Source organism: Limanda limanda, chromosome 22 (assembly GCF_963576545.1).
Source record: "Limanda limanda chromosome 22, fLimLim1.1, whole genome shotgun sequence".
Classification (NCBI taxonomy): Eukaryota; Metazoa; Chordata; class Actinopteri; order Pleuronectiformes; family Pleuronectidae; genus Limanda; species Limanda limanda.
In genome coordinates, this window is record NC_083657.1 from 3,407,082 (window position 1) to 3,428,564 (window position 21,483).

General features: G+C 44.0%; 3 protein-coding genes across 4 annotated transcripts in view; 1 reads left to right on the top strand and 2 right to left on the bottom strand.

Annotated features, from left to right (window-relative positions):
• Positions 1–1,095, bottom strand: part of si:dkey-9k7.3 (circularly permutated Ras protein 1) — an 8,502-nt gene extending 7,407 nt beyond the window's left edge. The window contains exons 1-2 of the mRNA XM_061065991.1: positions 815–1,095; positions 1–37 (exon numbers count right to left, since the gene is read on the bottom strand). The exon at positions 1–37 is cut by the window's left edge and continues 15 nt beyond it. Of these exons, the coding sequence (XP_060921974.1) occupies positions 1–37 (37 nt within the window). The 5' untranslated portion in view covers positions 815–1,095. The remainder of the gene's footprint in view (positions 38–814) is intronic.
• Positions 1,096–1,156: 61 nt separating this feature from the next.
• On the bottom strand, positions 1,157–6,765 carry tkfc (triokinase/FMN cyclase). The gene is made up of 17 exons (XM_061065992.1): positions 6,696–6,765; positions 5,471–5,660; positions 5,296–5,400; positions 4,264–4,451; positions 4,093–4,171; positions 3,912–4,001; positions 3,673–3,707; positions 3,500–3,584; positions 3,305–3,394; positions 3,090–3,206; positions 2,881–3,000; positions 2,637–2,774; positions 2,447–2,553; positions 2,262–2,368; positions 1,973–2,006; positions 1,745–1,837; positions 1,157–1,651 (listed from the first exon to the last, which is right to left on the bottom strand). Exons 1-17 carry the CDS (start codon positions 6,699–6,701, stop codon positions 1,493–1,495), a joined length of 1,743 nt encoding a protein of 580 aa, XP_060921975.1. The 5' UTR covers positions 6,702–6,765; the 3' UTR covers positions 1,157–1,492.
• Positions 6,766–7,385: 620 nt separating this feature from the next.
• exoc6b (exocyst complex component 6B) overlaps positions 7,386–21,483 on the top strand; it is a 71,434-nt gene continuing 57,336 nt past the window's right edge. Inside the window, exons 1-6 of one of the 2 annotated variants that reach the window (XM_061095934.1) lie at positions 7,386–7,572; positions 15,267–15,432; positions 15,555–15,602; positions 15,689–15,779; positions 16,022–16,067; positions 17,424–17,628. In XM_061095934.1, coding sequence (XP_060951917.1) covers positions 7,484–7,572; positions 15,267–15,432; positions 15,555–15,602; positions 15,689–15,779; positions 16,022–16,067; positions 17,424–17,628 — 645 coding nt within the window. In that variant the 5' untranslated portion in view covers positions 7,386–7,483. Of the gene's footprint in view, positions 7,573–14,101; positions 14,207–15,266; positions 15,433–15,554; positions 15,603–15,688; positions 15,780–16,021; positions 16,068–17,423; positions 17,629–21,483 lie in introns of those variants that run through there. The other variant, XM_061095935.1, reaches the window with a different exon arrangement.

Below are 21,483 nucleotides of genomic sequence, written 5' to 3' on the forward strand. Positions count from 1 at the left end.
TCCAGTTACACACAACATGGCTGCAGGCGAACTCCATCTGAGAGGCAGAAAAACACACAATCATCTGTTTCATGCACGAGGAATCACACTTGTCATTGTCAACATCATCTTTGTGTATAATTATGTTAATTAAATGTACGTTCAGAGTTATAGATAAAGAAATCCGACACATCAGCCCTGTGACGACTGCAGATCAGCTTCATGACTTTGGGGCAGTTTATATTATCCCCGTGGCAACTGCAGCCTTAATTTTGTTATTGTCCTTTTCTAACAGATGTCTGAGTCAAAACGTGACAGCAGACGCTTCCTGTTTGAACGGCTCTGCGTGGAAAACAACATATGATATCTATAAAACCTTGAAGCAGCAGAGAGACAACACCACTGAGTTTAATGCAAAGGAATCAGATTTTCCACCTCAGTTAATGAATTACGTTAAAGGAGGGACAGAGATTCAATCAGCAGAAACAAATATCTCATTGTTTTAGTCGATTTCAAACAAATTTTCAAATCATTATGTTTGTTGCAGCTTCTCAAATGTAATGACTTTCTTTTCCCTCAGAGCTTTAACACACAGCCGGACTCAATCTGGACATTTACATTGTATAAGTTGTGTATTTGTATTTTAAATGTTCACACTTTTCCCCGTTCAGTGGCTCAGGTCACGTTTTGTTTTCCTCCGTCTCGTCTCAGATCCTTTTCCGTGACATTCCATTCAACACTAAATCAATGATTAATAAAATAACTAAGTTATGAATAAAATCATAAACGCCAGTACCAACCTTAAACACACACTTTACAACAAGTAGAGAATTACCTTCGTGGTGATCTGTGTGCGGTTGTGTTTCGCAAAAAATGAAAGCAAGTGTGTCTACTGCTCGCTGGTTGTCGTGTGAATCCGTGGGTGTGTTTTATGTCGAGCAAGCAGCGCTGAGTGTGTGTGTGTGATTTGCGTGTCAGGAAGTGGTACTTATGAGAAATGACAGTTGAAAGGAGGAGGAAAAAGAGAAAAAGAAAGTGCTGATGTTTTGATCAGAAGAAAAAACGCCGACCTCAGCTGTCTTGAACGAGCCAGACTCTGACCTCTGACCTTCTCGGGTGAAAATTCACGCGTGTAGAATGATGAGGTGTATAAAAAACCACAACCACAAAACTCACATTTGTGTATAAACAATACATTTATTAGTCAGAATTAATTAGTGTTTTTTAATCCATTCACAGTTTCCTCTTTTAATCAAAACACATCATTCAACGAGTTGTTCGAGCTTCAACCCTGGAACCGGTTTCACCAGCTGTGTGTGAGTTCACGTGTAACCCGGCTCCAATGAGACTGAGATAAAAATGCACCTCGGTGAAACAGGTTGCACCTCATGACCACGGCAGCATCATGATGAGCCAGTTCAGTTAAAGACCAGAATGTATTAATGTGTGTGTGTGTGTGTAGGAAGTGACTGAGGCGTGATTGTGTTGTTCTGTTTGTAGTCATGCGGCTGTTTTACTTCCGCCCCTCCAGCGAGTCCAACACAGCTCCCAAGATGGCGGCTACGGCTACGGCCCCCGGGTCGGGCAGGGTGACCCGCTCGGCCGCGATGTAGCTGGCCCGCCCCGCCTTCGCCGTGAGGTCACGGGTGGACTCCGCCCCCGAGGCCGCTTTCTAGGACCACACAGGGAAGAAGGACGGCAAGTCAGGGAATACACAAACTCAAATACCATCTGATAATCTCTAGTTTACAATGAGTTACCAAACCTGCACTGCAGCCTGCAGTATGACCATCTGTCCACCGGGTGGAGCTGTGGTCAGCTTCATCAGCTCCTCCACAGCAGGAAACAAAGCATCCAGCTGTGGAGGAAGAGAAGCAGATGTTTAAAGATAAAACTATTGTTCAATAAATGAGGCTGCGGAGCCCGAATAACAGTATCGTCAAACAGGAAATACCCCTTTCAAAATAAAAGTAGTTGTATAGAAAACTCTCACCATCGTTCGGTCTCCAGGATCAGCACCCCCATATCTGGAAGACATTAAAATTATAAGATGTTAAATCTGTAAATTACCTGTATTAAGTACTTGATTATTAAATAAATCAATAATAGTTTAATTTAAAAACTATCAGGTATTTACTTTACTTCATTTTGAAAAGTTGAAGCCTACAACTCTTCTAGGAATTCACTGCAGCAACTTCTTCAGTTATTATTGTAGATGTTTTGGATCATTGGATGAAAAGAAATCTAATGAATTGATTGACATGTGTCAAACGCCCTCGCACCTCCTCATCGCCTGCGTCCCAGCTTGCACTGCACTCGCCCAGGCTGCAGCGTTGCTCCGCCCCTCGGCCACGTGACCAGCCGCTGCCGTCAGGAACAGGCTGTACAGCTGAGTGAGACACGAGGAGGAGAGTTAGACGCTGCTCGCTGTGAAACGACTTCTTTATATCTATCACTTTAAACCTACCGCCCCTGAGGACCCGCCCATCTTCTCCTGCACCAATCCAGCGAGGACTGAGAGGAGTTTCCCGGGGCAACCGGGGACCACATGACCCCGGAGCCACTCCTGAATGGCTGAATGGACATTTTTACAATTACAAAAATCGTAATTTGGGGTCTTTTATCATTAAATGCAGTTTTAACTTTTCCACTCTTACCTCTGGCAGCCTGCGCATGAGTGTTACCGCAATCTCCGTCCCCGGCAGCTCGGTCCAGGGAGTTGAGTTCCTCCTGTTTTTCCAGCAGTGTGGAACAAACTGACTCTAACGCTTTGAGCATCACAGGACTCAGTGGACCTGGGAAAAAAATATAATTTCATTTCTCTAAATCTGATGTTTAAATAATATTATATCTGACATCACTCAGGAAGTGTCCCCTCATCTTGTAACCGTGGAAACCAACCTTCAGTGTGTGTATCGTCCTGCGGTTGTGTGTCCATGGTGGGAGGAGCTACGACGTAGCTGCGTCCGCTCACATGCACGCTGCTGAGATTTGGCCAGGCGGGGGCGCTAGTCGTAGCGTCTGTGTGCGATAAGGGACTTTTCATGAAGGCCGGAGAAGGGAGGGTCCTCACAAGTACAGAAAAACACACTTTGTGCGAGTGCGCTCACCAAACAGTCTCAGCGTTTCCAAGTCGGCTCGCATCAGGGTCAGAGACACGCCCGCCATCTCCAGTGACGTCATGAAGGAACCGGACATCACCCTGGCAACCGCCACGCCGCGACTCTCTGTAACCACGGAGACACATTCCACAGCATCGTCAAGGGTTAGAGCTGAAATGAGTCTCACACACACACACACACACACACACACACCACACACTTACCCAGACAGGTGATGGCAGCTCGAGTAACAATGGCCATCTCCAGACAAGACAGAGCTCCGAGGTTGTTCACACACACAACCACATTGTCTCCTGTAACATAAAAGGACACACACGCACACACACACAGGTCAAATAAACACAATCCGCAGACACTAAAACTCACTAACTGTAATAATACGTTGAAATTGAGCGCACCTGATTTCAGCGGCAGACACGATTGGCTGTCAGGGTTGGTCATGTGATCGATCATGGTTTTCACCACCTCGTCGGCCGAAGTCACCTGATCAACATAGATAACTTCAGAGACACAGCGTCAATGGAATCAAACACAAAGTACTGTTGGTTTGTGTCGACTGACAGTGGATCACCTTTGACCTTTTGATCCCAGGTTCACCGTGGATACCTGAAAACAAGATGGAAGACGGCGTTGAACATTAAGAGACGGATGCATCTGCTTTAAATGTGATATTTGAGTTCACAGTTTGCTATATTTGCCTCATTTCATCATCTTGCTGATCAACTAAATGAACCTAAACAGTTCGTATCAGATCTGAGATCCAGTCCTGATCCTGCTGTCCCTGTCTCTGTCTCTGTCTCTGTCTCTTACCCAGACCCAGCTCCATGTCTCCTGGGGACAGGTGGAAGGACGGCAGGGAGCCGGGGACGCTGCACGGAGACAGACTCACCCCGAGCGAACCTGCAGAACATCAACACAATGTTTTACTGGGGAAAAGCCTCCCGATGAAAACGGAGCAGTGAGGGAACGAAGAGGTGGAGGAGAAACTCACCGATCCCCTTTAAAACCTCTGTCACCGTGGCAACGATGTGGTCCAATGAGGAGCCTTCCTCTGCCAACGCACCTGCCAGCTGACAGGAAGATTTTAATTGGTTTAAGTAAAACATGTGGACTTTTCTACCTCTTTTATTCTTTGTTTAGTTAACGTTTGTGGTTGATCTACCTTGTGTATAAAGACGGTTCCACACAGGCCCCTCCTCCCCGCCTTACTGGGCCGGTCGAAGGCGCAGTCCTCGGCAACGATCACCATGTCGACAGCGACGCCGTGGTTACGGGCCTGCTCTGCAGCCAAGCCGAAGTTGAGGCGGTCGCCCGTGTAGTTCTTCACGATGAGAAGGACGCCGGCGGCTCCTGTGGAGGGAGGAGGGTTCTCATCAGCTCCGCCCATGAGGTTCTGTTTGTATTCTTCCAGCTTCACGTCACATGGACTCAATTGGACAAGTTCAGGAAAATGTCCGGAGTTCAGTGTATTTATATTAGGGACGGGGGGAAAAAAAATCGATTCTGTTACAAATCGCGATTCTTGTGAATGACGATTTAAAATCGCCATGCTGCCTCCCAAATCGATTTTAAAAAAATAATTTATTTTTATTTTTTAAAAACATATTTATTGGTTTATACCGGGGGGGGATATATGGGGGGAGGAACATCACCCCAGAGCATGTTGACCTGCTCTTGTTTTTGCACAAGAATCTAAACATACCCAAGCACTAGCTTTGTATCACCTACATGCAAACAACAATAGCCTACTTTTTGTTTATTTCAAAGTTTATATTTTAAGTAAACTTTTATTCATTCTATTTAATTTACCTTTTATTTATTGTTTAAAAGTAGCCTAAGTGGCATACACTTCTTAATCTGTCAGTTTGTGTGCAGTTGACAGGGGCTTTACAATAATAGGGCAGATTTTTATTTATTTTCTCTATTGGCTGCCCGGCAGTCATTAAGTTAATGTTAATATTTGAAATAAAACTGGTAAAGCTCTAATTGAATTTGACTGTGTTGTATTTGGAGGTATGATTCAACATTTTTCCATGGTCCAGTATTTAAAAAAAATATAACCAAAAGAAATCCCAGGAAATCGTAATATCGAATGGGAATACATATCGTATCGCCACCTAAGTATCGTGATAGTATCGTATCGGGAGGTCACTGCCGATTCCCGTCCCTAATTAATATTATTAATATACATCACCTGCATTATGCAAAGTCATGATGGCCGCCAGGATGCTGGCCGGTGGTGGAGATGCAAACACTCCACCTGCCACTGCTGCCGACAACATTCCTGCACCGACATAACCTGCAGACACGAGGCCGGGAGATTAGAGTGTGAGAGATAAATGCTGATAAGACGATTAGACAGGACCTACCCCCGTGGGCCGGCTCATGTCCGGACCCTCCCCCCGACAGCAGGGCCACTTTGCCCCTCAGAGCCTCCAGGTCGGACCGGAGCACGACCCTGTGGCCCCCCAGCAGCGACAGGCCCCCGCTGGCCCGGACCAGGCCGACCAGCGCCTCGTCCACGCAGGAGTCCACCGAGTTGATCAACTTCTTCTGGGGCTGAAGGACACACACACACACACACACACACACACACACACACACACACACACACAAGTCACACAGTTGATGATCATTGTGGTGGTTTAATATACCTTAAAGTTCATAAAGTAGTATATGAACTGAAATGTAACTGTTAACATGTAAATGAAACAGGAATAATAATGTGTTAGTGTGTATGTGTGTGTGTGTGTGTGTGTGATATAGACACTGCTCATTCTACAGAAACACGCACACACACAAGTCATATTATACACTGACAGGTTATGATTTATTGTGGTGGTTTAACATGCCTTAAAGTACATACAGTGTTATATAAACTAAGAGTTAACTGTTAACATGTAAATGCAACAGTAATAATAATGTTTCAGTGTGTGTGTGTGTGTGTGTGTGTGTGTGTGTGTGTGTGTATGATTTATTGCGGTGGTTTCATACACCTTAAAGTACATTACGCATTATATGAACTAAGATTTAACTGTTATCATGTAAATGCAACAGTAATGTTTCAGTGTGTGTGTGTCAGTGTGTGTGTGTGTGTGTGATATAGACACTGCTCATTCTACAGAAACCCACACACAGACAAGTCATATCATACACTGACAGTTTATGATTTATTGTGGTGCATTAATGTACCTTAAAGTACATTACGCATTATATGTACTAAGATTTAACTGTTATCATGTAAATGCAACAGTAATGTGTCAGTGTGTGTGTGTCAGTGTGTGTGTTTGTGTTATGAAGACACTGCTCATTCTACAGAAACACACACACACAATTAAATCCAAGTTTACTTAAAGCTGTACAAACATAAATAATAAAACAATAAAGTTTTACGTGCAGCAACATTACACTTTAAACTTCACTGTTGTGGACTTTGATCTCTATGAAAGATCAAAGCTAACACAGTCCTGCTGTCAACACACTGTCCTACGTCATGGTGGCGACTATTCACTGTCTCACACACATGTGACTTCTTTAATCTGTTCACTCTTTAAAGTATAATGTGTTTAAAATTCATTATTATTGTTGCTTTACCTCCATTTCGCTCTTCTTCTCTCTGACGAGCAGGAACCAGCAGCGTCAGGTTCACAGAGTTAAGCTAGCCGGACGCCGGACGTACTGCGTGCTGCCTGCAGAATAAAAGCATGTAATTTATCTCAACCTATAAAAGGGCAACTTATGGTAATATTATACCAGTTTGTTATAATATTAGAATAGTACTGAATACGCAGATAAATGCTACATAAAAATGCTAAATTAGCTTAAACTGAGGCCAGGTAACTAATTAGTTGTTTTGTTTTGAAAAGGAATACAGGAAACTCTGAACGTACGAACCTTAGATGCAGTTGAACTCTTATTTCCACTTTATTGTTTCCGGTAAGTTAATAACTGTCAAAATATCTAAACATTTTTTTAGTGTAATTAAGTACAACATATATTTGCATAGTATAAAGGGTTATATATTCAGTGTGGTAAACTAAATAGCATTGTACTATATATATGTACATATTTATACTATTTATATATAAACACATATTAATATAGATAGAGGGGTTTATGTATTATATAGTTTTATTATTACAATATTCATATTTATTTATCATAACATTACACGTTGTTCAGGTGTTTGCACTTCCGGTTGTTCCTCCCATCTACACATGACCCCGCCCCTTTCTCTCTCACAAGTTAACACCGCTCACTCCGGCTGACCTGTAACCACAGCGAACCAACCCTGGTCCTCTCGGCTCGGTTCAGCTCGGCTCGGTTCGGCTCGGTTCGGTTTAGCACGGCTCGGCTCGGAACCGTCCACAGCAACATGCAGGATGGCGAGCATGGAGACCGCCGCCGAACATGAACGCATCCTGCGGGAGATAGAGAGCACCGACTCCAACTGCATCGGACCGACCCTCCGGTGAGTAGAGCCCGGCACCGGGAGCCTCTCCCCCCGGCTGCAGCCCGGTCCTCCTCCCGGTCCTCCTCCCCCCCGGAGACAGCAGCCTCTCCTCCCGGTCCTCCTCCCCGGGGTGAGGCTGCCGGATCCCCGCAGCCGCGACTAGCTCCGAGTTAGCATCTCCCAAACTTTAACCAGCATGCGCCCATTGTCGGACAGCTAACCTGCTAACTTTAGCAAACACTAGTTCTTCTAGCTCATTAAAACAATGACGCAGCGTTTAAACATTCAATCTGAGTTTAATCGTTTGACTTTATCTTTAACGTCTCTTCTATTTACCTCGACTTTCTGCTTGTTACACTTTTAATTGTTATCAACTTGCCCAGGGGGGGAGGGAGGGAGGAGGGGGTTCAGTCACTCATGCTAACGCTAGCTAACTCGGCTAACTCATTGACATTCTGCTCAGTGGAGGCTGCAGTGGGAGTCCTGGTTGTTTGTGGTGGGAGTTGTGGTTGTCTGTGGTGGGAGTTGTGGTGGTCTGTGGTGGCCCAGACAATCCTCTGGTCGTCGGGCACCGTCTGTGCTTCGTGTCGGTGACAGTCCCCCTGGAGGAGCTCCTCCAGGGGGACTGTCACCTGGAGGCTGGTTCCAGGTTCCAGCCCGCTAGGAGGTTAGCATCAGCTGGGTTCCCATCAAGGAGTGTCAAGTGCAGCTGCCTGTGTGCACTGAATGAGACAGTTCACCCCCCCCCCCCAGGGATAATCCAGCATTATACACACACACACACACACACACAGACACACACAGGCACTGGTTGTGTGTGTGTTGCTTGGAAATGCTCATGAGTGTTGTTGCTGTTGCTCAATAATTCAGAGGAAACTTCCCTTGGAGGGCTGAAAGACGTGTGTGTGTGTGTGTGTGTGTGTGTGTGTGTGTGTGTGTGTGTGTGTGTGTGTGTGTGTGTGTGTGTGTGTGTGTGCGTGTGCGTGTGTGTGTGTGTGTGTGTTGTGGGGTGCCAGTTTCATGGTTTCACATCCCTTGAGTCTGTCCTCCGTGCAGCTGGGTTCGGATGTGAAGACACAAAGACAACACAGTTATTGAGAGTATGAACCCATCTACTAGAGTTTGTCTTTCACATATGAAGAAGCAGCAGGAGATTGTCCTGGTCAGACGTGTATCACGCATGGAAATCACATGTTTTTTTGTTTACAGCCCAAATCGCGAAAAGCACTCGAATCTCGTCATCTTTCTAATTTCACGTATATAGAGATCTTTGTATTCTTCGTTACAAAGGCCATCAACATGTCCACTCGCTCGTCTCCTGTCCTCTGATCTCGTTTTCTTCTCAGAGGCTTTGGAGTCGTGATTACTCGCTCGGCCCGGCTTCGCTTTCTAGCGTCCTCCATTGTCATATCATAACAAGACCACATTACAGACCTACCACACTGATAGGTCAAGGTGACAGAGACCTGACTGTATGCTGTGACTTCCATCAGGTCATTACAGTTTGAATATGAAGATCCTCGGCTTCCTGAACCTGAAGAGCTGCTGCTGTAACAAATCCACCAAACTCTGTTCAGAATTCTTCATGTTTTAACGGTTTCCTGCTGAATATTGGACCTAAACTCTGGTTTCTAATAACTTCTGAGTCTTTAGAACTGATCCACAGTTCAGCTTCACTCTTCCACTTGCTGCAGCTTTGACTCTCAGTTTGAATATGAAGATCCTTGGCTTCCTGAACCTGAAGAGCTGCTGCTGTAACTAAAATCCACCAAACTCTTCTCCATATTTTAACAGTTTCCTGCTGAATATTGGATATAAATTCTGGTTTCTAATAACTTCTGAGTCTTTACAACTGATCCACAGTTCAGCTTCACTCTTCCACTTGTTCCAGTGTAAAGAACAAGTTTCATTCAGGTGAATCTTCAAAAGGTTCTGCTGTGGCCTCTCAGTGGAAACTGTGTCTGAGCTGATTGTCCAAAGAGGAAATAGGCAGTGAGTGAATGAACAGGGTGTGTGTGTCTGTGTGTGTCTGTGTGTGTGTTTCTAAGTGTCAGTGTGTTTTCCTCTTGTCCCTCTGTATTGGTCACCTTCTCCTTCCTATGTAGGCCAGTAGCTGTGCCCGATGGGAGTTTACCAAGCCATGCTAAGTGTGTGTTTGTATGTGTGTGTCTTTGCTGGTGCTCTCAGTCGCCATATAACATCGTGAGCATTGTGTGACACCTCTGGCCGCCATATTCTCCTCTTCTGAGTGTGTGTGTGTGTGTCTATCAGATCCATCCGACGTCTGTCCTGTTATTCCTTCTTCTGTCCCGTGTTCCTCCAGTCCCGACTGATGCTTTATCTCCTCCAGTGTTTCCACTCGAGCCAGTGCACACACACTCACGCACTTAAAATATAATAGCAGCGTCTATGTTTGTAGCTGTCACGTCATTTTTCTATCTTTAGCCCGGAGGGAGGTTGGAGAGAAAGTGTTTTCAGAGGCGACCGCATCCGATGGTGAAGGAGGCGAGTGTCAGCGGAAAGAGACACCGTGTTGGTTTTCTGCTGAATCCTTCCCGGAGCAATACAAGCAGTTATCAGCGTGTTTGTTTTGACTCCTTATCAACCACCAGCGACTTTACATGGTTTTTCCAATTCCTGTTTTGTTACACACGTGTTCTACAGAGATAAACGCGTGTGGGACGAGGAAGCTCTAGTTGTCTTTCCTCTTGTTCGACAGCGTCATGTGGGGCCGAGGATAAGAAACAGCTCAACATAAAACTACATGAAATAGTTTGAAATAGCCACACTTTTTAAAGCCTAAGTGAGTTGTCGATAGGGTTGCAAAGGGGTGGAAAGTTTCCAGTAAATTTCCGGAAACTTTCCATGGGAAGTTAAGCTCGGGAATTTTGGGAATTTTGAAAAAAAAAAAAAAAAAATGCAAATAAAACGCTGAGCAATAAAAACATCATTCAAAACTCTATTTTAAAGATGTATGGAACGTTGAGTTTCAACCCTCCACTGTGCATTCTTCCATCACATGCACAGATAACTCCCAGCATGCTTCACTCTACAGCAGGGCTATTGAAGCCTGCTGTAGTGTGCAGGACTAGTCAGGTAAGTTTCCATGATATTACTGGGAAAATATATTAGCATGCTGATTGAGGATTGTTCATCTGTTCATCTAGCCTATTTCCATTCATTTATCCATCAATTGTAAAATATTTTTACAGACGTTTCCAATTGTTTGGCTAACTATTTATATCTCTGGCATTGCATTAGTGTTTTTTTACAAACTTTTTTCTCATCTTATTCTACAGAACAATGCCACGTGCACTCTCTCACGTGTGGAGACATTTCACCCCATCCAATGTAGAAGGAAAGGCTGTGTACATTTGCAAATACTGTGCAAAGACCTATGTTAAGAATGACACAACGATGCAGAAGCATGTAGTCAAGTGCCCAAAGTTTCCTCAGGACTCAAATCAGCCTATGACAAAACAAAATGTTTATATTTATGTCTGTATATGACAAGGTAAATACAGTTAGTATAAATTTACCACAACATTTCCAGTTTATTCCCGTTAATTCCCGTATATTCCCGTATATTCCCGTTAATTCCCATGGCAAGTTTCCAACTTTGAATATTCCCAGAATTTTGCAACCCTAGTGGTCGATGTGGTTTCTTCAGCAGCAGCTTACAGGTCGAGTCCGGCTGCAACACGTCTCCCTGACGGCAGCATAACTCAGGATCTCTGTGACAGGAGCACGACTGATCTGTGGGCCACTCCCACAGGTTACACACATCCACCTAAACACAGGAGAGACCTGAGTGTGTCTGCTCGCTCATATGAAGAGAACAGTTCGGATGCAGCAAGGAATTAATAGAAATCAGTTGTGAAGTTCCATCAGTGGCTTTTGTGTTGTTGTACTTTGACCGAATACATTTTTTAGAAGTATTTTTCAGATGTTTCGGTGAATTTGTGTTATTTTCTGTTTGTTGCCGACTGATTTTGTCGCTCATGTGTGTGTTTGCATCAGAAGCAGCTTAGTGTGTAATCAACCTCGCACTTTTCTTTGTCTAATTGTGTTTGTTGACACAGATTATTCCAAGCAATTTGAATATGTGTGTGTGTCTTTTCTTCGTTGGCAAACCTCATCCGTCAACTCCAGACATGCTGCTACAAGTCAGGAGAAGCCTGTGTGTGTGTCTGTGTGTGTGTGTGTGTGTGTGTGTGTGTTCTGAGCTCCACCCTGTGTTTAACACTGTGCAGCGGCCATTGATTTGTCATTAATAACAGGGAACCGTTTATGCATTTGCTTATTATGTGGTTTCCGGCTACATCGTCATGGAAACTGGCCTTTCCTGATTGGTCGGCATGTGTCCATCAGGAAGGCAGTGTAGACGGTTTAACCACAGGTCTAAATAGGTGTTTGGGTTTTATTAAACAGCAGGTAACCATAGCAACGGTATTTGCCACCACAATCTAAATGTTGAGTCTACGTCTGGATTCATTTCCTTATGTTGTTGCCGTGATATAAACATAATAAAGACGTATATAAAGACACGAGAGCTCCTCCAAGTTTCTGATAAGTTTGGTTTTCACATATAATTGAGGTCACACATCTTGAGTTGATTGACAGCTGAGACTGCTTCCTGATTGGTCGGTTTTTATATATGTGCTGGAATTTTAGTTTCGGTAAAATATGGAGCTGTAAATAGAAAATCATTGCTATTAATGTCCTCTCAAAGTCAAACAGTCCCTCCAAAATACACAACATCTCCCTGTGATGTGATCTGAGATTTAGTTTCTACAGGTTCCACACAAGTTATTGTGTTACACGTGTGTGGAGTGAACATTGCGTACACAACGTTACACTGTTCATATGAGTCGTGCAGCTCAGGGTGGAACTCTGTCATCATGGTCTGAGAAATTCAACACAACTGTGTGGCTGACGGTACCAGGCTCTGTGAGAGCAATAGGCGTGTGCACGGTTATAAATTAAAACCAGTCCCTGCTAACACACACACTCACACACACACACACACACACACACACACACACACACACACACACACACACACACAGACACACACACTCCCCGCTGACTCATCGGTCTGGACGTGGGAGGGGACACATCCACTCTGACACACTGGGAGGTTTCTGTGCTCGGCCTGGGTTAAGATCCTATTGAGCCAGCTGTCATACACACACACACACAGACACACACACACACAGACAGACACACACACTCTTCCTGTGTCAATGCTCCTCATTGTGAAACTTTTATAGTTTTTGTAGTTAAGTCGTCCAACCCACGATCTTCTCCTCCTTCTCCTCCTTCTCCTCCTTCTCCTCCTTGATCATCTCCTCCTCCTTAATCTATGTTTGATCAGATTGTCAGGCCTCTCCTCCGTTTTGCCCCCCCCCCCCCTTCCTCTGTCACTCGTAAAATATTCAAGCTTATTGCTTTAGTTTGTTTGCTGGTTGTTGGCAATGACATTTTTGAGGCTTGAGCAGGTAAAAATGTTAATATTCTACTTTTTCAACAATTCTTAGAAGCATTCAAACATATTTTAAGGACTAAAATGGGAGATGATGTAAACAAAATCTTGATTTCATCCATTTAAGGATTTCTTGACGCCTGAAGATGGTAAATTATCTTACATTAATATCCCACCTATTTTAAGGCCAAAAGAAGTGAATTATTCCAACATTTAGCTTATTCTAACTTTGTAGATGTCTATATATGTGAAAATATCTTCTAAAGGATTTTATGAGGTCTGTCTCACAGATTCTGGTATGAAGAGATCAAAGGATATTTCATTCTAAGGATTAAAAAGTAATATTTAAAGATTTCGAAAGGCCCGAGGATCTCATACAAAACAATCTTCAGGGAGAAATAAGAAAGAATAAATGATCTAACTGCTATTTCTTCTTCATTCCTGTGATCCTCTTCTTTTCTCTGCTCTCAGTGGCAGACGGTACCAGGCCCTGGGAGAGTTATAGGCGTGTTCACGGTTATTAATCATAACCAGTCCCTGCTAACACACACAAGCTAATCTTAGCTCATACACGCTAGTGCACGTTGTCAGGAAACAAGCTATTGTGTGTAGACTTCACAGGGGACAGGAGCGACTCATTTATAACTTTGAACAACCTTGTTTTTTATTATCCTGCTCATGATGTCACTGTATGACAGTAATCAGGATTATTCATCTGATAGTTTTAACGACCATCTGCTCATTGAAATAACAAAAGGATGGATATTACGCACAGTTTCTTAACTTTTCTTGTTCTTTCTTTTTCATTCACTTCTTTCTTTATGAACAACGTCTGTGACACTTTCACTCTGGGGTTCATTGGGTAATTTCAATATTGACATTATCAGTCTGTGGCTCGTAACGTGGCTCAGTGTTTGTCGAGGGCAGCGGTTGAACAGTCTTTGGACGTACAAACACACACACACACACACACACATTGAAACACACACACACACACACACACACATTGAAACACAACCATTCCTGCTCTTGGTTCTTTGACATTCATTCCTTAGTGTTTGTGTGTCTAAAGAAAGCAGTGTGTAGCGTCAGACCTGCGCTCTATTGTACAAGTCGGGCATTTCCTGGTCAACAGGAAGAAGGGTGGGGGATCATATCCATACACAGGTGTGTGTGTGTGTGTGTGTGTGTGTGTTTTTGTATGTGCTGTTTTTAGAAGCCAGGGACCACAGGAAAAGCTGTTATTTCTGTGACGGAGACAATTTATGTCACCGCTACAATCAATTGTTTAAACTCATAAATGTTTTTCCTGTATCTCGAGCTTCTTCACTTACACACTCGGTAATCCTACGTTTTTTTTATTGGATCCACTTTTATTCTATGTTATTCTGGGTTCTTTTTCTTTAGATTAAGCTTTTAGTAACGTTGTAGTCCATAAAATAAAATAAAGTACACGTCAAATAGATGATAAATGATATAGAGGAATAATTGTGTGTATCAAGTCGAGAAACCTTTAAGTCAACAGCAGGATTAGGACGTGTGTTTGCTCTTGTCTTACTCTCAGCAACACTTATACTCACTGTGGTGAAATCTGTGTTTGCAGTGGAAGTCCTGAGAAAACCTCTCACTCTGTTGAATGTTGCTTTGTTTGTCTAATGGCTGGGTTAGGGTTAGTCTAGACACACACACACACACACACAAAATTACATCAAGAAGGAGAAGTAGCTGGTTAAAATGTCTGGAGTGTGTAGAAGTTCACAGAGGAACAATATTTATCAATCAATTTAAAACTATAAATATAAGTATTAAAAAGGCATTCAATATATAAATGACACAACTCTTTGGTACAGTATTGAGATCTCTTGGATACTTACTGCAAACATATTCATCAGTTATATAAAGACGTGATGAATTTTAATTTAATATGACTTAATATGATTAAATGTAGTCACCTTTATTTACCTTGGCCTCCAGCAACACATTGAACTGGAAACTTTCCTCGTGGATTAAAATAAAAGGAGGCTGTGGATGTCTGGAAAGTTTTGAGCACAGTGTTGCTGAAGAGCACTGCTGTAACGCCCCCTAGTGGAGTTACTTGGCACATGCACCTATTTCCTCAACTGCACACCTCTGTCCTCACGTTTTCTCTGCTGCTACTGCTCATGTGTATATATAACAATAATCAATAATGACCCTTCTGACCTGCTGCCCTCTTGTTCTCCTCCAGGTCGGTGTACGATGGACAGGAGCATGGCCTCTTCGTGGAGAAGCTGGACCTGCGGATCCGGAACCACGACAGGGAGATCGAGAAGATGTGCAACCATCACTTCCAGGGGTTCGTGGACTCCATCACAGAGCTGCTCAAAGTACGAGGGGAGGCGCAGAAGCTGAAGGTGAGGAGGGGCGGAGAGGTGGGGGGGGAGGAATGGATGAGACAAAGGAGTGAAAGATGGTAAAAGTAGATTTATAAGATGATTCTTGATGTTTTTTTGTCTCATTTGTTCTTCTGTTTCAGAGTCAGGTGACTGAGACCAACAAGCATCTTCAGGATGACGGCAAAGAGGTACATTACCTTCTTCACCTCTTTTCTCCTCCTCCTCTTCCTCCTCTTCCTCCTCCTCCTCCTTCTCATGTTCTTCCTGTTTTCAGCTCATCACCTCCATGGAGGAACTGCAGCAGTGTAGAATCCAGCAGAGAAACATCGCCACCACCATCGACAAACTGTCCCACTGCCTCCCAGGTAACACACCCACATGGTGAACACTGTGGATCTACACACAGAGACATGTTGTGCTGGTGTCTTTCTTTTCTCTTGACTCATTTAACAGAAAGAAATCCCTGAAATGTTATTTTTCTATTGAAAATGTTACATTTTAAGTTACAATTTGCACAAAATATCAAATATCTTTTATTGCTGAATGTATAGTCGTGTTCTCAGCCTGATTCCTGAATGTTTGCTTTGTCTCTTTTTGATTTCACCAGTCCTGGAGATGTACAGCAGACTTCAGGAGCAGATGAGACTTAAAAGGTATGTTATTTATTCTGCTTTACAGGTCTGAGACATTGTGTGCCTTCTGATTTATTCCTGAATTTACACTTTTACATAATTTTAGAACATAGGACAAGGTGGAGATTATCTCTTGTACTTTTGAAGGTCAGGTCTGTCATTTGTCATCTCTTGGCTCTTGTGGCGTTGACTGGTCATTACAAAGTTCTCACAGTGACAGGAAGCAGCAGGGTGAATGTGACATCAATGCAAGTTGGGTTTTAAGTCTGATGAACATGTAACTTGTGGAGTTTGACTTTTATCTGAGTGTTGAGTCTCCGCCCTCGGCCACTAGATGGAGGCAGAGCTCCTGCCCGGCTCTGTTTCTCTCTCTCTGCCCTCAGCCTGACCTGCAGACAGGAGTCTGGTTGGGTCATAAATTTGTCGTTTGTTTGTGTGTTTTTCTACTTCTCTCTGTCCTGCGGCTGCCGGGCTCAGCAGAGAGCAGCGAGAGGTCAGCCAGCGACGACTGCTCCTCGAGAGAGAAAGTGTGTCTGTGTGCGTGTTGTGTGTGTGTGTTTGTGTGCGTGAGAGACGCAGTGGAGTGAAGTGGAGTGAAGTGTTTTGGGGATATTGTATTGCCCGGGGGTCCCTGAGGTGTGTGTGTGTTTATTTCTCCCTCTGTGTTCAGCTCGTGCTTGTCGACTTGTTTATCTTTGTGTGTTTCTGCTTGCTTTTAGTCATGCACCAGGCAGCCAGGACAAGGTTGTACTGTTGCGTGTCTTGTTAGTTTGCCCTAAAGTTTCTCTTCCCATTTCTCCCTGACGTGGCCGGGACGCTTCTTGTAAAATATATGTTTAATCTCAGTTTCACTTTTTCCTGGTTAAACAAGAGTTAAAGAACTAGAAGGAGAATGACTCAAACCTCCGCCGAGGCCCGACAGTCTCCTTATGAAAACCACATTCAAATTCACTCCGTTCAAATTTGATTTGGATCCACATTTTGAAATGATATTTGCGTAATCAGGGAGAACAAGTAATAACCATGTGAATCAGTAACACAGTAACACAAACTCACTGCTCGGACACAAAAAACAACAAAGCCAGTGGGGTTCAGCCTAAGCCAAGTTCTACTTTCTAGCCTTATTTGTTAATGTACAGCAACTGAAGGATACCCAACATCCCTTATGAAAACACGTATTGTCCCTTGACCCTTGTTCCATCCTTCCACCAAATATTGTGGAAACAGGTTTAGTAGTTTTCGAGTTAAACTGCTGACAAAACAACATTTAAAAGTGAAAAAATAAGGTTCCTTGGCTGAGGTAACAACCAAAAAAGGTTTAATCAACAAACTGGAAACTGTTTTCCAACGCCTCATATTCTTACATACGTGTGTCAGGTACTACCCGGCGCTGCGGACACTGGAGCAGCTGGAGCACACGTGTCTTCCCCGGGCGGGTCAGTACCGGTTCTGCTCCATCATGGCAGAGAACATCCCCAAGCTGAGGACGCAGATCCGGGACACTGCCATGACGCAGCTGAGGGACTTCCTGGAGAGCATCCGGAAACACTCGGACAAGATCGGAGAGACGGCCATCAGACAGGTACACAAATCACACACTAACACAAACACACACACACACAGTCGTCAAACAGTCTGGAAGTCTCTTTTGAAAGATGTCCGTCAGCTCGTGCCAGATCCCATCATCCCAGCTGAACAATATGCGATGGAATTTTGCAACTTGTAATAAATCCACACGTAAGAGCACAGCCGAGCTTGATGGGAATATCATTATTACTGCAGGTATGAATCCTAGAAACCAAAGAAAACATTCAGCTCTGACCCGATGATTGAGGAAGATAAAGCAGTCGGACAGTTTTATGATTAATCCCGTGGAGCTCGTGAACTTCTGTACAAAACAATCTCTCCTGTAACTGTTGAGTTATTTCTCAAGAACACAGACGTCAGGAGCTCGAATGCTAACGTGATCAGTCCGCTCGTTAAGATGTGTCAGGTCGGAATAGAAGTGTTGTCGGTCTTTATTTGTAACGTGTGTGTGTTTGTTGATCTGGACTGAATAGTGTGACTCTCTTCTTTATCATCTGTTCTCATGCCACAGACGACTTTTATTCTCCATCATGTCTTTGTCTCTGTTAATCATAAGCAGCTTGTGTGTGTGTGTGTGTGTGTGTGTGTGTGTGTGTGTGTGTGTGTGTGTGTGTGTGTCGCTTTGTGGTTCTGCTGCCAGTAAACGGCCATGTAGTCGTTCCTGGAGACGTCTTGTCGATGAATGTACACACTCTGACAAACACACACATAGAGAGGCAGCTTTTCAGCACTTACCTCACTGTTCTATATATGTGTGTGTGTGTGTGTGTCTGTGTGTGTGTTGTGTTCTCTTGTGGGATCCTCGGCTCAATTTGAGGCCTCTTGTTTATTTGTGTGACTCAATCACTTCTCTCTCTCTCTCTCTCTCACTCATTTGTAACTCGACACTCGTTTACAGCACAACCTCTTTATCCATCTCAAGTCATATTTGGCCTCTAGATGTCGCTAGAGACCCAGGTTTTTTTTTTTACCAGAACCAGCTGATAGTTGAGCAGACAGAGAAACAGAAGCAGTGCAGGTCACGGAGGTCACCAGATGGTTTGATGAATGTTCTCTATGGACTCAGGAGTCAGCAGCACAGGTGATTTTGTAATGCATGTCAGTGAGCGCTCTCCATCATCAACACAAACCAGTGAGAGGAAAAAGTTTAATCTTAAAAGTTCTTTCTCTGACGTCATTTCTTGCAGAAGCTTCAAAATGCTTCATATCTATAAACTCTGTCCAACCTAAGATAAAAGGTTATGTAATGTTGTGAAAGAAACAATCTGACTGAAAAATTCTTCTTGATAAACATGTAAAACATATTGTTCCATAGTACTGAACAAAATCTCCACATTTCTTCTTTGCTCCTCTCTAACTAATATCTGGTTCGACTGTGTTTCATCATTCCCATCTCCACCAAACATAATGAAACACAATGACGTCAGAGGCAGAGGCCATGAGCTTTCTTTTACAAAATTAAAGAAGGTTCTAGCCCTTATTGTTGTTATTTATAATCGATTTAAACAGAACCAAGCAAACAAGCTCCTGAACGGCTCTGGACGCTCATGACCCTGCATTTTCCTGATATTCTTTCCCCTCATGTGATGATTAAAGCATTAATTTTGCCGTAAGCAAGTAGATAATTATGATCATATGAAACCCCAGTGACGAAAACAATTCAAAAAAGGGCGAGTGAATGCAGAGGGAATACTTTCTCCACGTATCACTCCTCAGCCACACGCTGGAAACCCTCCAGTGACCCTTCAGGTTGGGGGGTCCTCGGGCCGCAATGTGAGAATCACTGGTGTAGAAAATCCACTTGCAGTCGCTGAAGAAACTAACCGCTAACTCCTCTAACCACTAATTACCAGAGTTTATGGAAACCCCAGTGGTCCGGCAGCCCTGATACTGATACCGGGATTATGTTGTTGTATCAAATGTTTGGCTCAGCGCGCCCAGTCGGAAGCCGTGTAAGTGTGTGTGTGTGTGTGTGTGTGTGGACAAAAAAAATTAGAAGTTCTTCCTTCCTTTCCTTTCCTTAAACCCTCCTTCACTCGTCTCTTCCTCCGTCTCTCCATCTCAGACAGTGTGTCTCTCTTGCCTGCTCTGTTCCAAATTAGCTCCAACTTTCTGTACCCAGCTGTCGTTTCAGCCCCCGTGACCGAGGATGTGAAAATAAATAGATTGTAGAGAGAGAGGGAGAGGGGATGGAGGAGAGCACAGGGCGCACAATGGAGCTATTGTGTGCTGGCACGTGCCTGTAGAAGAAGAGGAGGAGGAGGATGAGGGATGAGGGATGAGGGAGGAAGATGGGTAAAATGACCAAAGTGGGAAAAGGAAGATGAAGGGGGAAAGAAGAGGAGGACAAGACAGAGAAAAGGAGGAGGACAGTGGAGACAATGACTAGAAGAGGAGATGTAGTATGTGAGGAAGGGGGGAAGGATACCACGAGGAAAATGGAGACAAAGACGATGATCAAGACAAAACTGGGGAAAAAACCCAAACTAAGAAAAGATGACATCACATGATCCGGCCTGATTTCAGTCTCCTGAGGGTTGAACTGTTTCTGGTTCTTATCCAACAGGAAGTACAAGGTCTCACATGGTTTCAGCATCATGACAATAGTCTCAAACGTTAGGGTGCTTCCTGGACACATCCTCAGTGAAGAACTATTTCTTCTTGGGCCACTCGACGCTCGTCCTTCTTCAGAGGAAACAGTCTCAGGACGAAACAACTTGTGAAAGATCCTCTGTGCAGAGCTCTGGCGTCTACTGGGCCTTTGTAATCCTTCAAACTGATTTTATTCCTCCAACTGGCCGCCCTGGATCCTATTTCATCCAAATCGTACCCAAAGCAACCACTGTTGAAAAGAGGGGGATGAAAGAGAGAGAGGGAGCAGAAGAAGAAGAAGAAGCGATGAAAACATGGATCAGTGGCTGAAGACAGAGGAGAAGGATTTAAAGGAATCTTGAACCAGACTTGGTCCAAACGTCTCTGTCATTGTTTCAGGACTCTCCTCTGTCATTTGTCATTTCCCTCGTTCTCTCGCTCTGTCGCATCACATTCCCCCCCCGCTCTCAAGACGTCCGTCTCCTCTCCCTCTTTCCATCTCCTCATCTTTCCACCTCTTTCTTTTTCTTTCCTCTCCCGTTTCTTCTATTAATGCCCCGCGAAAAGGACGAGCTCCGAGCTTCTGATGTGTATTCAGTAGTTACTACACACACTCAGACACACACACACACACACACACACTAATGGGAAACAGATTGCCGGGCCTGTGAAGTGGAAGAAGATTGATTACCTGTATCTAGTTACTGAACACACACATGCGTGCGCGTGCTGCGAGGGTGGCACCGGGCGCTCGCTGTGTGGAATCATCACGGTGAAAACCAGAAGAGACGCTTAGAGGTCGTTGTGTCAAGTCACTCTGTGTGTGTGTGTGTGTCTGTGTCTGTGTGTGTGTGTGTGTCTGTGTGTGTCTGTGTGTGTGTCTGCAGAATAATGCTCCACAGCTCACTGGCAATGCGCACCATTATTTCTGGCTTGTCGTCTGGCTGCCAGAAAGTGATCCACACAGAGGGGACGTCCGGTCAGGGTTTTCCCCCCCGATCCTGATCCCAGTCATAGGACATAATCCAGCAGTAAAGTGCAGTGAGATGTTGTTTTTCAGTAGAAGTGCAAATCTTATACTTGAACCTTGGAATCAGAACCAAAACAATAACATTTTTAATATTTAATTAACGACTAAACAAGCCGATATGAGCCTTTAACCAACATTGCAGATTTAAACCCTTTTATTTTAAAGAATAAACAAATAACGTGAGATGTACTTTAAGTAAAAGGCAGATTGTTTTTCGGTAGAAGTGCA

Excerpts from the sequence above, each read along its gene's own strand:
- tkfc (XM_061065992.1), bottom strand. Across the intron at positions 4,002-4,092 it reads AGAGGTTTTAAAGGGGATCG|GTTCGCTCGGGGTGAGTCTG; the intron begins GTGAGTTTCTCC and ends GATGTTCTGCAG. Across the intron at positions 3,207-3,304 it reads AGCTGCCATCACCTGTCTGG|AGAGTCGCGGCGTGGCGGTT; the intron begins GTAAGTGTGTGG and ends CCGTGGTTACAG.